Here is a 12,731-nt window from a genome sequence, read left to right as displayed (position 1 = left end):
GAGTGATTGATGACTGTAGCGATGATAGAGCGATAACTAATTCTGTCTGTTATCTTGTCCTTCATCATGGGAGAAGTGTAGAGACAGAGAACAAGAGTTATTCCTGGTTGAGCCTGAGTCAAAGCCGATGCTACAATCATTCAGTGTATAGAAGTCAGAGAGACATCCTCATCCTCAGTGCCCTTCACTCTCAGACAAACCTGTCATCAGCAAGCAGAACATAATCACACATCTCTTTCCCTGTGACTGTCCAGAAAATCAAATGTAATCATCTGGTTTAATCAGGCGATTTGTGAACATGTGTGTGTTTCCTGTGCGCACCCAGACGGAGCCTCCCAGCCAGCAGCATGTGAGCATCCAGAAAGAGCTGTGGAGGATACAAGATGTGATGGAGGCCCTCGGCAAACATAGAGCTCAGAGAAATGCTGAGGGTATGAACTTGTACGGGTCCAATAACAACTTCAGCAAGCACAAAAATGAGGTGAGCCAACATTAACAGACGATATTCATGTTCATACAGTCATTGAGCACTGAAGCAATAAGGGATTTCATAATGTTGATAATCATGTATGTCATTCAAAAGGCAAATATTCTCTGGTTCCAGGCCCTCAAATGTGACCATTGTCTCTGTTTTGTATGATTGTAATCTGAATAACTTGGGGTTTTGAACTGTTTGTCTCACAAGACGCCAACATAAGGGAATTCTTGCTATTTTCCAACATGTTATTGACCAGACACCAAATCTATTAAATGAGGAAAATAGAATCAATCCTAAAACTAATCTGAAGTTACTGCCCTTCAGCTCGCTTTAGCCTGATCTGCTGTAGTTGTGTTGCTGATGACCAACTTAAGATGAGTCCTCAAACTGCCAGCCCGGCTCATGGCAGTCTGAGTGCTGGTATCTGATTGGATGTGTCAGTCACGCGGCAGCAGCATCTCTCCGGCGTATCATCTGTTTTGCCCGCCCCCTGGGCCAGAACCGCTCAGCACCAGATGCTGGTTGCCCTGAGCCGTACGTGGTGGCGCCATGTGTCACATCTCCCTGTCCTGTCATGCCATGTATAATCCCCCAGGAGGAGGACTCGGTGCCCCCACGGCCACCCCTACCCCAGTCCTATGAGCCCAAACCCCCCAACATGCCCTCTCATACTGGTGTGCGTCCTTCAACCCTGCACCGACCGGAGGACAGGAAGGCCAATCACAGGAATGGCACGCACGGCGTAAGCTTGGTGACCTTTGGTTGACCCCGCCCTCTTCCATGTCATCACACGTCGCTGCTCGCTGTGATGGTTCCTCTTTCATTTTGACAGACATCTCATGGTTTTTGAGTTTCTTTTGGTTGTATCATACCACCTTTTTTTTCTTGACGCCATACCTCCATCATTTCCTTTTTTCAGTTAACAGGATGAAGCCTTACTCATGTGTCTTTTATTTATTTATTTCAATTGAGTTGCCTTCTTGTCTTCCTTTTCTGTGTGTCTGAGTGGAAAAGTAGTGATTTGTTTCTGTGTTCTGTCCTTTGTTGCAAACTGGGCCATGTCTGACTGCTGCCTCCCTTTTTCTTTTGGCTGTAAAATGATGTGTGTTTTCTTCAAGTTCAAGCTGTCAACATTTTATTCGTCTAGATGGCCCAGTCTGTAAAAACACATCCTTTTGTTCAAAAGGATGTGTTTTTTCCGCAGCCCTTGAAATCATTCTGCAATAGAAAATGTTTTATAGATCACTTTGGAATCAAATTTGAAGTCACTGCGTGTTGAACTTGGTCTTTCTTTCCAATGGCAGGGCCCGGACTACAGGCTGTATAAAAGTGAACCTGAACTCACCACAGTGGCGGAGGTGGATGAGAGCAATGGAGAGGACCGATCTGAGCACGCTGATAGAGAACATTCTGGAAACAAAGGTACATTCTGCCAAGTACTATGACGCAAAATACTGATAAATTGTATTTACACTAACAAAATCTCAATTAGCCGATTAAATGATTACTGTGTGACCTCATAAACTTGTTTTTCAGCACTGATGGTTACCATGGTATTCACTCAGGCATCTCTGACACAGAGTATAAATACAATGTCAGCCTTCTCCAAAGCATTAAGCTTGGCCAGGACATCACAAAGTAAATCTCATGGCAACCCTAACTTGGCGTGCAGGGGTTAGAAGAAGCAGATTACGAGTGAGAAATAAATAAATTGGAAATAAAAGTTTCATATTCTGAAAGCCAAGACTTTGTTTGTTTAAAATCAAACAAAACACCCGAACCCCGAAAAAATATATTTTTTTACGTAAATCCACGTTTATTTTGAGAGATTCTGCTCTGACAACTAAGCTAAACTTTTACCGGTTAAGATTGTGCACAGCACAACAGAAAGTTACAGTAATTTTCAATGGACTTTTTTTCTGTGAAGAACCCAGAGAGGGTTATTATTTATTTCATAAATAGTGTTATTTATTTCATTAATAGTGTTATTATTTATTTCCTGACTTTTTTTCTGTGAAGATCCCGGAAAGGGTTATTAATATTAGGTTATGTGTGGCTTTCTAGAAAACAATAAATGTTTACGTTTAGACACCCATGCGATCGTCACACTTTTTCTGTTACAAACTGACCCGGCCCCCATCAGAGAAGGGAAAGGTTATGTGGCCCTCACAGGAAAAAGTTTGGGGACCCCTGATGTACACAGTGTAAATCCAAAATACTGCTCAGGTTTGAATATCAGTGCTGGGATCATTGACTTATTACAATATAAGTCGACTGTTAAAACCTTAGAGTACTTTATATTTTCTGTGAAAGGGGGTTAAAACAGCTGACGCAGCAGTTCTGAAGTTGAATGATTACACTGTAGCTCTTCTCTTGTTCCACACCGACACACAATCAATATTAGCAACCTGCCGATGCTGCAAATGCCGCGGGAAATTCTGTAATTGTGAGGAGACCGTACTGAAGACCAGATTTGACTTCACAGGGTTCAGCGTGGAAGGTCCTTGCATTTTTGGGTCCTTGAGAAGTCTTGATTTTGATGTTTATGAAAATGTGAGAACCCTGATTCTGCTTTTTTCACGTTATTCAAACTCAGTTTTTACATTAACATTGTTTTACCTAAACTATACCATACTCATCAAAAAAGTACTGTGTTTTGATGAGCAAATGCTCTCTCGTTGAACCATTCTGATCACTGACTTTACCTGCTAGGGATGTCCTACCCAGTGGGAATCGTCCCACCCAGGACCAGATCTCCGGTGACTGAATCTTCTTCAATACATTCATATGTCACCTTAAGGAAGAGCAAGAGGCCTGACCCCAGGACGGTGAGTCTGATAGAAAGTGTACATTGTTTTTAAGAACGTTTTTAAACTTTGTACGCTGACACATATTGAAGTCTGTTGTTTTAACTTAACTTTCAAATCTAAAAAGGGCTAAACTGTCTAGCACTTATTTCCCCAATGAAAAACCATCTTTGACTTTAACTAGTAGAAGAGAAGCAGTAATTATTGATGTTTGCCCTTGTTTTCTTGTCTTGTTATGTTATCATTGTAAGCTGTAAACTGGCCTCCACTTAAAATGCAATTACTCCCCTCCTAATTGGTTGCTTTGGTTATTAAACTCTTGGTTGAAAGTTAGCATGTGGCAGAATAGGCCGCTCATCACGTGACCATGGTGTGACTCATGCCCCTAAAACCAGCCGCTCATGAAATGGATGCCAAGCTTGGTTTATACAGTTTCCAGCCTCAAACACTATCAACCTAAATATACCTACCATGTCATTACTGCACCACACTGCAGGGTGTGTCCTCTTTTTAGAGCGTCTGTATGTGTTGTATTGTGGATGGACGTATAGTATAAATGAACCTATAAGAACTGTGTAGAATGTCAGCTGCGCACACATACAATACTGAAGTCATAACTGCAGGCCATATAGCTTGCAGTTGAAAGGGAGTGTGTCACAGGCCTTCACAGTTCACTTGGATAGCAGCCTCTTGAACAATCTGGGCAGTGGAGGCTGCGTCCCCGGGCTCTGGACTGAATCCAGATCAGCCAGAGCCTCCAGCATGGCACAAACCTGAGAGTGAACAGCTTCTCTTCACTTCACTAACCATCATCAGCCTCTTCTACTTAGGCATTAACAGCCCCCAGCCTCGCTCAGTGCACCCGTGTGTGCCAGCAGGAGTGTGTGTGTGTGTGTGTGTGTTCACAGCAGCCAGCCAGGTTCTAACAGAGTGAACATTAAAGAGCCATTAGGTCAATACTGACTTCTTGTTTAAAGAAGCAACATGTTTGTTCTCTTCTATTGACTGAGAAATTGCAATTACTCATATTCAAAGTGTTTTCAACAATACTTTGTATGCACTGCAGGAGCATTATGAGATCTGACCCGACCGCAGTATGACGCTACTTAGCTACACACCCAAACTGTGGCTTTGCGTAAAAAATCCCCTATTTGTCTCTAAGCGTGCTCCAGTGTTATTAACTTCTATTTATTGTGTTGGTTGTGTCCCTCTGTGGTGTGCATGTGTGTATGGTTGTCCCCTCTGGCTAACAGGAGCGTCCTCACAGCGCGTTGGAGCAGCAGCTGTCTGCTGGGGAGAGCGGCCGGCCCAGGATGAGCGTGGAAGAGCAGCTGGAGAGGATCCGCCGCCACCAGCAGGGCACCCTCCGGGGGAAAAAGAAAGGCCACCACATCAGGGGGGGCAGCCAGGAGCCCACTCGCAGTCACTCTTTCACTAAAGAGAACCATTCTCGCAGCACGCAGGTATAGGGAGACTTCTGCACCTGCACAAGTTCAGAGTATATCAACTGCTGAAACCCTGTCAGGTGACTCAATCCCTCTGCATTTCTGTCCTGTCTCTTCCAGTCACAACAGAGGCGTAGAGAGGATGTGATGAGCTTTGACATCGAGGCGCTGGAGGCCTCCATGAGGCAGCAGGAGCTGGTGCTGGAGCAGGAGACCCCGGCCGAGGAGATCGCCCGTCTCAAAGAAGCCTCGCAGGCGGACCACTTAAATATGGACCGGGAGGTGAGGCACAGCAGTTGGCTGTCTTACTCGAGGCAGGATATCTCTCAAAAGGGATATGCATAACACTATATATATATATATTCAGGGTTATTCTAATATCTTTCATATGCTGCCTATGTAATACACTTGGTTTTCAGGTGTTTCTCGATGTTTTCCATTCCCTTTGGTGCATGCCCTTTGGTGCATGCCCTTTGGTGCATGCCCTTTGGTGCATTCCCTTTGGTGCATGCCCTTTGGTGCATGCCCTTTGGTGCATGCCCTTTGGTGCATGCCCTTTGGTGCATGCCCTTTGGTGCATGCCCTTTGGTGCATGCCCTTTCTCCTGATTACATAAATAAACTCCTTACAGCTTGTTCCCATCTGATGTCTGCATGCAGCAGAATGTCTTGCATTAAGCATTACTTGCTCTAGGACAAAGCCTTCAGTGATGCTCCATTTTGTCATTCGACATCCAAAATGTGGAGCCGCCTCCTCTGTCCTGATACTGACGAGCATCTGATATTTGTATAGTCATGTCATTTTCTGATCGGCATTCATTTGTCTGAGGTGTGTTGTATGAATTGTTCTCTGTGTTGTGTTCCTCCAGCTTTCAGTGCCGGACAAAGTGCTGATTCCTGAGCGCTATGTGGAGTCAGACCCAGAGGAGCCTCTGAGCCCGGAGCAGGAGGCTGATAAGCAGAGGAAAGTTGATCGCATCAAAGCCCTCATTGCCAAAAACAGGTAAAGCCATCATCATGATCTGTCTGAGCTGATCACTTTTTACAAGCAAGGACCGGGCCTCTCAGAGCTTTGATGTTAACAATATAATATGGGGGTTATTCCCTATCTTTATTCAAGAGCGTGGTATTTAAATTTGAGAGCATACTTTATATATTTATTTCCCTCAAACCCTGTCCTCGCACTCAAATATAGTGTACGCTTGCACTCAGATATATTGTTGCTTACAGATTTTTTCTGCTCTTTTTATTCTGTGCGCGCTCGAAACTTTTGTGCAACAATCCTGTTAAAATCCCTCAACCAATAGGAGGCCAGGTGTCCTTGCGGGTGCGTAAGGGCGGTTACTCTTTGGTTTATAAACTCCCGCCCTCCACGGCTTTATAACATAGCATGTACTTCACTTGTTTGATTTACAACTTTTTTGGGGGGGGGGGGGGGAAGCACAGTTAGTATATATATACCAGCACCTTACATAATAGCTACGTTCAGTGGCGGACTGGGACTAAAAATCAGCCCGGGAATCTCGACCGGCCCTCGTTATCGCCAGTAAATTGTCAACGGGGGGAGGGGGGATTGCTAGTGAATTTTCCGACCGGCCCACGTCTTCCTCCAGACTGTTGTTCTGCTCCAGCACTGTTGCTACGGCTTGGTTCGGCCCGACCCCGATTTTATATATTTATACATTGTATACAGTCTATGGGCCCGACGCGAAGCGGAGTGTCGACAACCCCATATTGTATAGATATTCGTATATCACGGCCTGAAGTGAGCTATTGCATTTATAAAACGGTTACCACGTGTGGCTGGCAATGTGAAAGAAAAATACACACTCCAATTTAAATAGTTTTCATTATTAAATAATGATGTTCAAAATAAAATAGTCCCTCCGTTGCCTTCTGCACAAAACATAGTGCGAGGTGGTTGCTATGCAACAACAATAACAGCTAGAGAACATATTAGACAGACAGCATTGTCGTCGTTTAGGTGCTTTTTTTTCTGGAGATAGGCACTTCTCAATCCACTCCTCCATAGTAAGGCCACCCGGAGGTCGAAGTTAACCTTAAATGTTTCCATTTTAAGCTTTGTTAGTTAGTTAGTTTCGTGACGGACGTAATGTAAAAGTTGTAACGGTTCTCAGACGCGGAGGGATACTGACTTGTGAAAAGTAACTACAATTATACCCGGGATATACGCTCATTATATCACAGCTAAGACACATCAGATTGCTTGATTTGACTTGTCCGTTTTATAGACATATACTAACTGTGCTAACCCTAACCCCCCTAACCCTAACCCCCCTAACCCTAACCCCCCCCAAAAAAAAAGTTGTACAGCGAAGTGAAGTACATGTTATGTTATAAAGCCGTGGAGGGCGGGAGTTTATAAACCAAAGAGTAACCTTTATAAACCAAAGAGTAACCGCCCTTACGGAACGCTGTAATAAGTAAAGCGAACGCACCCGCAAGGACACCAGGCCTCCTATTGGTTGAGGGATTTTGACAGGATTGTTGCACAAAAGTTTCGAGCGCGCACAGAATAAATCTGAGAGCAGAAAAAATCTGTAAGCAGCAATATATCTGAGTGCAAGCGTACAGTTTGAGCACAAGCAGAGCACATCTAAGTGCAAGCAGGCACTATTTGAGTGTGAGGACAGGGTTTGAGGGAAATAAATATATAAAGTATGCTCTCAAATTTAAATACCACGCTCTTGAATAAAGATAGGGAATAACCCCCATAATATAACATGTTAAGGATATTCGGACAAAGGACTAGCTTTGCAGATGGGCACTGATATTTCCCAGCTGAGGTCAGGCATGAAATCCCTTTTTAGAAGTGAGGGGTAAGTTTGCGGTCATAGCGAGAACTCCCCATAGAGGGCTCAAAAGAGGCCATGATGCTCTTCCCATGCAGATCAGTGGCTTAGATGTTGGGAAAAAGCTCTGAGCCACAGTGACATTTTCATCTAAATGTCAGCCCTCTTGAATTGATTTAAAAGAGAGTGCCCTTCGGTCCTGGGGTAAGGGTGTTATTTCCCGAAACTATGTTAGTCAAAGCTGTAAACTTTATACAGTGTCCGGCAGTGGCTCAGTCAGTAGCAGTAGCGTGGCGTGGGGAAAAAATTAGGGGAAGCCAATAATACGTCCTTTCTTTTGGGTCGGGGGGGGTGTGGTGGTCAATGTAATAACGTAACCAGATGAGTGATTACAGCACCCGGTATCATTCTACACACATTTGTATCATACAGATGCAGGACTTACACACGCCTGTTATCTAACAGACATGTCCGCACGCACTCTCCAGCCGAAACTCTAATAAGCATTCATTCACAAACTAAATCAGGAGACCTTTAACGTTTTACGTCCGATTCGCTCCTTTGTTCCTCGCTGTACACAGCTCCAGTTTGGGCATCGGCCTGTCATCAGATTGTATTTGTTGTTGCTGCTGTAGCGGAAGTTTAGTACAATTATTTTTCATGAAATACTCCAAATCTCCACCCTCAATAATTGCACTTGCTTCAGTTGCTTGCTACTTTCTAACGGCGGTGAGAGTGATGCAGTGACGCTATCTATCTTCTATCGATTAGATTTATGATTCGAAAATGATAAAAGTAGGGTAGACATGTGGATATTATCCGACTGAACACAACTTGCATTTATCTAACAGGTTCGTTTTCCACTGACCTTATTTCGAGCTATTTTCCTAAATCCTATGGAGAAATCCCGTTGCTTTTTTGTCGAGGGAAACCGAGCGCAGCTTACTTTGGATTTTAGAACACGTCACTGCACCACTAAGTTGATGCGATTTGATTGGATTGTGAGGCAAGGGAAGCCAGCCGCCTCTGGCTTCCCTTGGCATGGCCCTGACCAATCACAGGTTGGCAGGGGCATCACGTGAGCCTCATCTGATTGGTCAATCCCTCCATTTTTTTTTCACCAAGGGAAGCCAGATTCGGCTGGCCTCCTCTCGAAACAGAGAGTGCAATCTACTGTTTCACCATAACATCTAGAGGGGCGCTGTTTGTTTCACTCTTTGTAAAATACTCAATGAGAATGTGGGAGAGACGGGCCGGCAGCAACACACAGCAAAGGAGAATGATCGAAACGAAACAAAGTGTTTTTATTTATTTATTTAAATTATAACTACAATCCGAAAAAACAGGGGAAGCCTGGCTTCCCTTGGCCTCCGGGAGAAAACGCCACTGGTCAGTAGGGGCTTGGACTGTAGGGTCGCCGGTTCAAGTCCCAGACCAGACCTCAAATATGGAGTGTGGACTGCTACTTGGAGGGGTCCCAGTTCACCTCCTGCCCTGCCGTGGTGCCCTTGAGCAAGGCACCGGACATCCCCATTCCCCCCTCACTCCCATTGCTCCCAGGGCGCTGTATAATAGCTGCCCACTGCTCCTAGTACTAGACTCCTGGTACTAGGATGGGTTAAATGCAGAGAACACATTTCACTGTGTGCTCTGCATGTGTGACCATTAGAGCGTTTCATCCCTCCCAATTATAATTCTATATTTTAGAGACCAATCTGTGTGTGTGTGTGTGTGTGTGTTCCCAGTATGCAGAATGTGCTGCCTAGCTTGGCTCTGAGCCCCGAGGAGGCGACTGAAGTGGAGGTGACAGCGCAGGAGAAAGAGAAGATGATTAATATCTCCTACGAGCTGGCAGCAGAGGCCTCCAAACGCAGCAAGCTGGTAGCAGGTACATCACTAGAGAGAATGTGGGGGGGGGGGGGGGGGGTTTGATGAGAGTATTGCATGTGATGAAACAAAAGCAAGTGTCAGCCTGCTCGCAGAGTACACTACTTTTCATTGGGGATTATTAAACTGCAGCTGCTTCCATTGTGCATGGGTTCAGTCATTTATCACTGTATTATAAATAGCTCTTCATTGTTTGTTGTGTTTGGCCATTGAGCTACTGATGTTATGTTGTCATTGTGTGTGTGCCTGCCTGTTCCACATGTTGCTCTGTTTCCTTGCAGTGAAAAGCCTGTCGCCCTCATCCCCATCCCTACCACAGTCTCCTAACACACCCCAACTCACTGATGGCTCTCACTTCATGTGTGTGTAGTGGCTCCAGTAAGGCCTTCATCAACCTGTTTTGTCCTTACTCACAAATCTAAAGTGTTCTCAGTGTTTCATTGTTGTCTTTGGGGAGTATGTGAGAATAATGGGATTGATGATGAATTGTAGGAACATCTAAAGAGGGGGAACCATTGTGATGTGTTTTATATGTGTTCTGTGTTGTTGAAGAAAAATCCATTTGTCCTTAATTGTTCCTGTGTACATCACTCAACTCAATGTATCCGTAGGGGCCTTGTTTTTTACATTTAACACCATTTCTTGTTATATACAGTAATGAGACTCAACTGACAATCGTATACAATCAGTGGCCACTTTACAACTCAATCCAATTTTTAAAGCACAGCTCAGCTATAAATTCTACCTTTTAACTTTATAATGAGCAATTTCTGTTGAAGATTGGAATGTCTGGATTCAATTATGTGTAGTGTTGGCAAGGATATTAGAAAAACATCTCTTTAACGCATTCTGGTACTAATTATAACCGCAGTGCGTAAATATATAACTCAATTAACACCTTACGACAATGCCAACAAAAACTCAACTTTATAGGCATAATAGATTAGAATCAGAGTCAGAATACTTTCTATATCCCATGGGAAAATAAGGTTTGCTCCTTTTTTGAAAATAAAATATTTAAACAAAAATAAGAAGTTAAAGTCAAAATGTGTCAAAAAAAGATTAGAATACAAATATTTATATCAATGTAAGAAGTTAAGTAGAAATGTGCACATTGTACTTTCATATATAACTATAATAAATGTGTAAATGGTGTATTTCACAATATATACAGTGGTGTAGTATTAGTAAAGATATTAGTGAAGAAAACCAGGTTATTGCTTGAAATGTAGAGTAGGGCTGTGCAATTACTCGTATTTTAATCTTGATTACAATTTTGGCTTGCAACGATTACGAAAACAACGTAATCGAAATAAAACGATTATTATTTATTTGTGTTTTCAGTTGAATTATACTTAAAGTTCAGGATAATCAACTGTTAAAAACATATAGTTTAAATCTTTTTTTTCAATAAATGGATGTTTTCAAAGTAAATGGATAATCGTTTTTAATAATGGTGATATCGATTATTGACCAAAAATAATCGTGATTATTACCATAATCAAGCAGCCCTAATGTAGAGTGTAATACAATATTTATCCAACGTGTCAAAGTCCTGCATAGTTGATAATTGCACAGGTTGCAAATAAAGTGGGCACTGAGTGTATATGAGAAGTAGTATCTAGTGTTACATTTTGGGCATAATATGACCTTTTCCCTTGTTTAAAATGTCCCCTTCTCTATCTGCAGCACAGGCCCTGGCCTCAGTGAGAACATACACATGAAGGAAACAGCAGTGGAGGTGTAACAGATCCCTGAAGACTTCCCCATCAGCACAAGAGAGAGAAACTGCCCACTCTGGACTTCTGTATGCTCACTGTGACGTCTCAAAGCCACCAACAACATTTTCTCTGTGACATTTTCTCTGTTATTTAGCCTTTTTTGGGCGCCACACATGACAGCTGTGATTCTGTTCTTGTTGCAGTTCCATTTTCAGTTTTTACAATGCTTTTACGGTTGTTTTTATTATTTATATGGTTTTATTAGGTTCTTGTTTGGAAAGGGCCGTCTGTGTATATATTAGGCTAGCTGACTGAAGGCCTGTGAAAAAAGTGTTTAGGCCACATTTTTCATTCATGTTTCACCACCTGTCCTACAAGGTTTCAAAACACATCATTTTAGCTCATTTCCATCTTTTATAAGTCACGCAGTGTGTTTTACAAACATCGGTCATTACCCAACCATTCATATTTATCCGTTTATTGTAAAGAACATTTGTTGATACTAAAGATGACTTTATAAGAGATGTAGATCCCTCCATTATAATGAAAGGAGGAGCCACTTTATTGCTACAGACAAAGATTAATTGTAGTTTTCCTGTTTCTGGGTTGTAATTATTTAAAAAGGGATCTTCTGCAGTCCCTGTCGCGTTGTTGCCGACGAGTATGTGAATGTTTAAGTCACTCTATACTGTCTTTTTTTATTGCTGAGAGATATATTTAAACTGAGAGAAGGAAATACGAGTTTGGTTCTATTTTATGACATGTTGGTTTGAAGTCTTGGAACAAAAAAAAAAGATTAGCACATCTGAAAAGCAATAAAGAGAAAACGTTTGTGGATCGAGGATTTCTTTTTGTGTGTGTGTACAAAGTGTAATTATCAGAGGTTCACTATGTATATAATGTACATGGTATAGCAGGATGGAAAGATGTATCCAACATGGTTACGGACTAGATTTGATTTGAAAATGTTCATATTCCATCTGTTTTATATCATGTTAAATAAATGTTGCTGTTCTTAACAAGCGGTTGCATTTTGTTATTTACCACACCTGTAGTGGACAAGCTGAGAATAAAGCTACTATGAGAATGACTCATATAAATCAATTATTTCTTTTAAATGCTGAGAACAGAGTCATGTAAAGTTAGTCTTTTTCAGCTTTGTCTTTTAACATAACTCTTGATTTGCTCACAACAGGACTACGTTAATGTAGACATTATAACAAATGTATCCTAGATTCAAGTTACAAGGTCTCTGTTATTACCAGAATGTTATGCTCTAATATATTAAGAACTGAAATAATCAGTTTACTCACAAATAATTAGTTGGTCATTTGTGGGGTACATTAAGAGGAGAAAGCAACATGATTCAGTCTACCTTGAGGTCCTCGGTATGAATGACAGCCATCTTAAATATAGAACTGTGGCTCCCTCTTGTGGTCGAAATTAGATATGGTCAAAGTTAGATGTACTATAGTCTATGGCTATACTGTATTTTACAGTAACTCTTGGAGACCTTATCTTTCCCAGTGCCCAAGTTGGATGAGTGAAGTTTGTTTGAAAAAACAAACGTAAACATAACCT

The 12,731-nt window shown here is 42.3% G+C and overlaps 1 protein-coding gene across 8 annotated transcripts in view; it reads left to right on the top strand.

The window, feature by feature from the left end:
* The window catches only part of plekha5 (pleckstrin homology domain containing, family A member 5), an 85,709-nt gene extending 73,540 nt beyond the window's left edge, over positions 1-12,169 (top strand). For 4 of the 8 annotated variants that reach the window (XM_034204828.1, XM_034204823.1, XM_034204829.1 and 1 more), the window contains 10 exons: positions 326-481; positions 1,074-1,220; positions 1,783-1,900; positions 3,191-3,306; positions 4,539-4,748; positions 4,851-5,012; positions 5,599-5,732; positions 9,288-9,430; positions 9,711-9,789; positions 11,119-12,169. In XM_034204828.1, coding sequence (XP_034060719.1) covers positions 326-481; positions 1,074-1,220; positions 1,783-1,900; positions 3,191-3,306; positions 4,539-4,748; positions 4,851-5,012; positions 5,599-5,732; positions 9,288-9,430; positions 9,711-9,789; positions 11,119-11,176 — 1,323 coding nt within the window. In that variant the 3' untranslated portion in view covers positions 11,177-12,169. Of the gene's footprint in view, positions 1-325; positions 482-1,073; positions 1,221-1,782; positions 1,901-3,190; positions 3,307-4,538; positions 4,749-4,850; positions 5,013-5,598; positions 5,733-9,287; positions 9,431-9,710; positions 9,808-11,118 lie in introns of all 8 variants that reach the window. The other 4 variants (XM_034204830.1, XM_034204826.1, XM_034204824.1 and 1 more) reach the window with 3 other exon arrangements.
* Positions 12,170-12,731: the final 562 nt, after the last annotated feature.

This window comes from Gymnodraco acuticeps, unplaced genomic scaffold (genome assembly GCF_902827175.1).
Source record: "Gymnodraco acuticeps unplaced genomic scaffold, fGymAcu1.1, whole genome shotgun sequence".
NCBI classification, from domain to species: Eukaryota; Metazoa; Chordata; class Actinopteri; order Perciformes; family Bathydraconidae; genus Gymnodraco; species Gymnodraco acuticeps.
The sequence above is the reverse complement of the archived record's forward strand: the minus strand, read 5'-3'. Positions and strand labels throughout refer to the sequence as shown.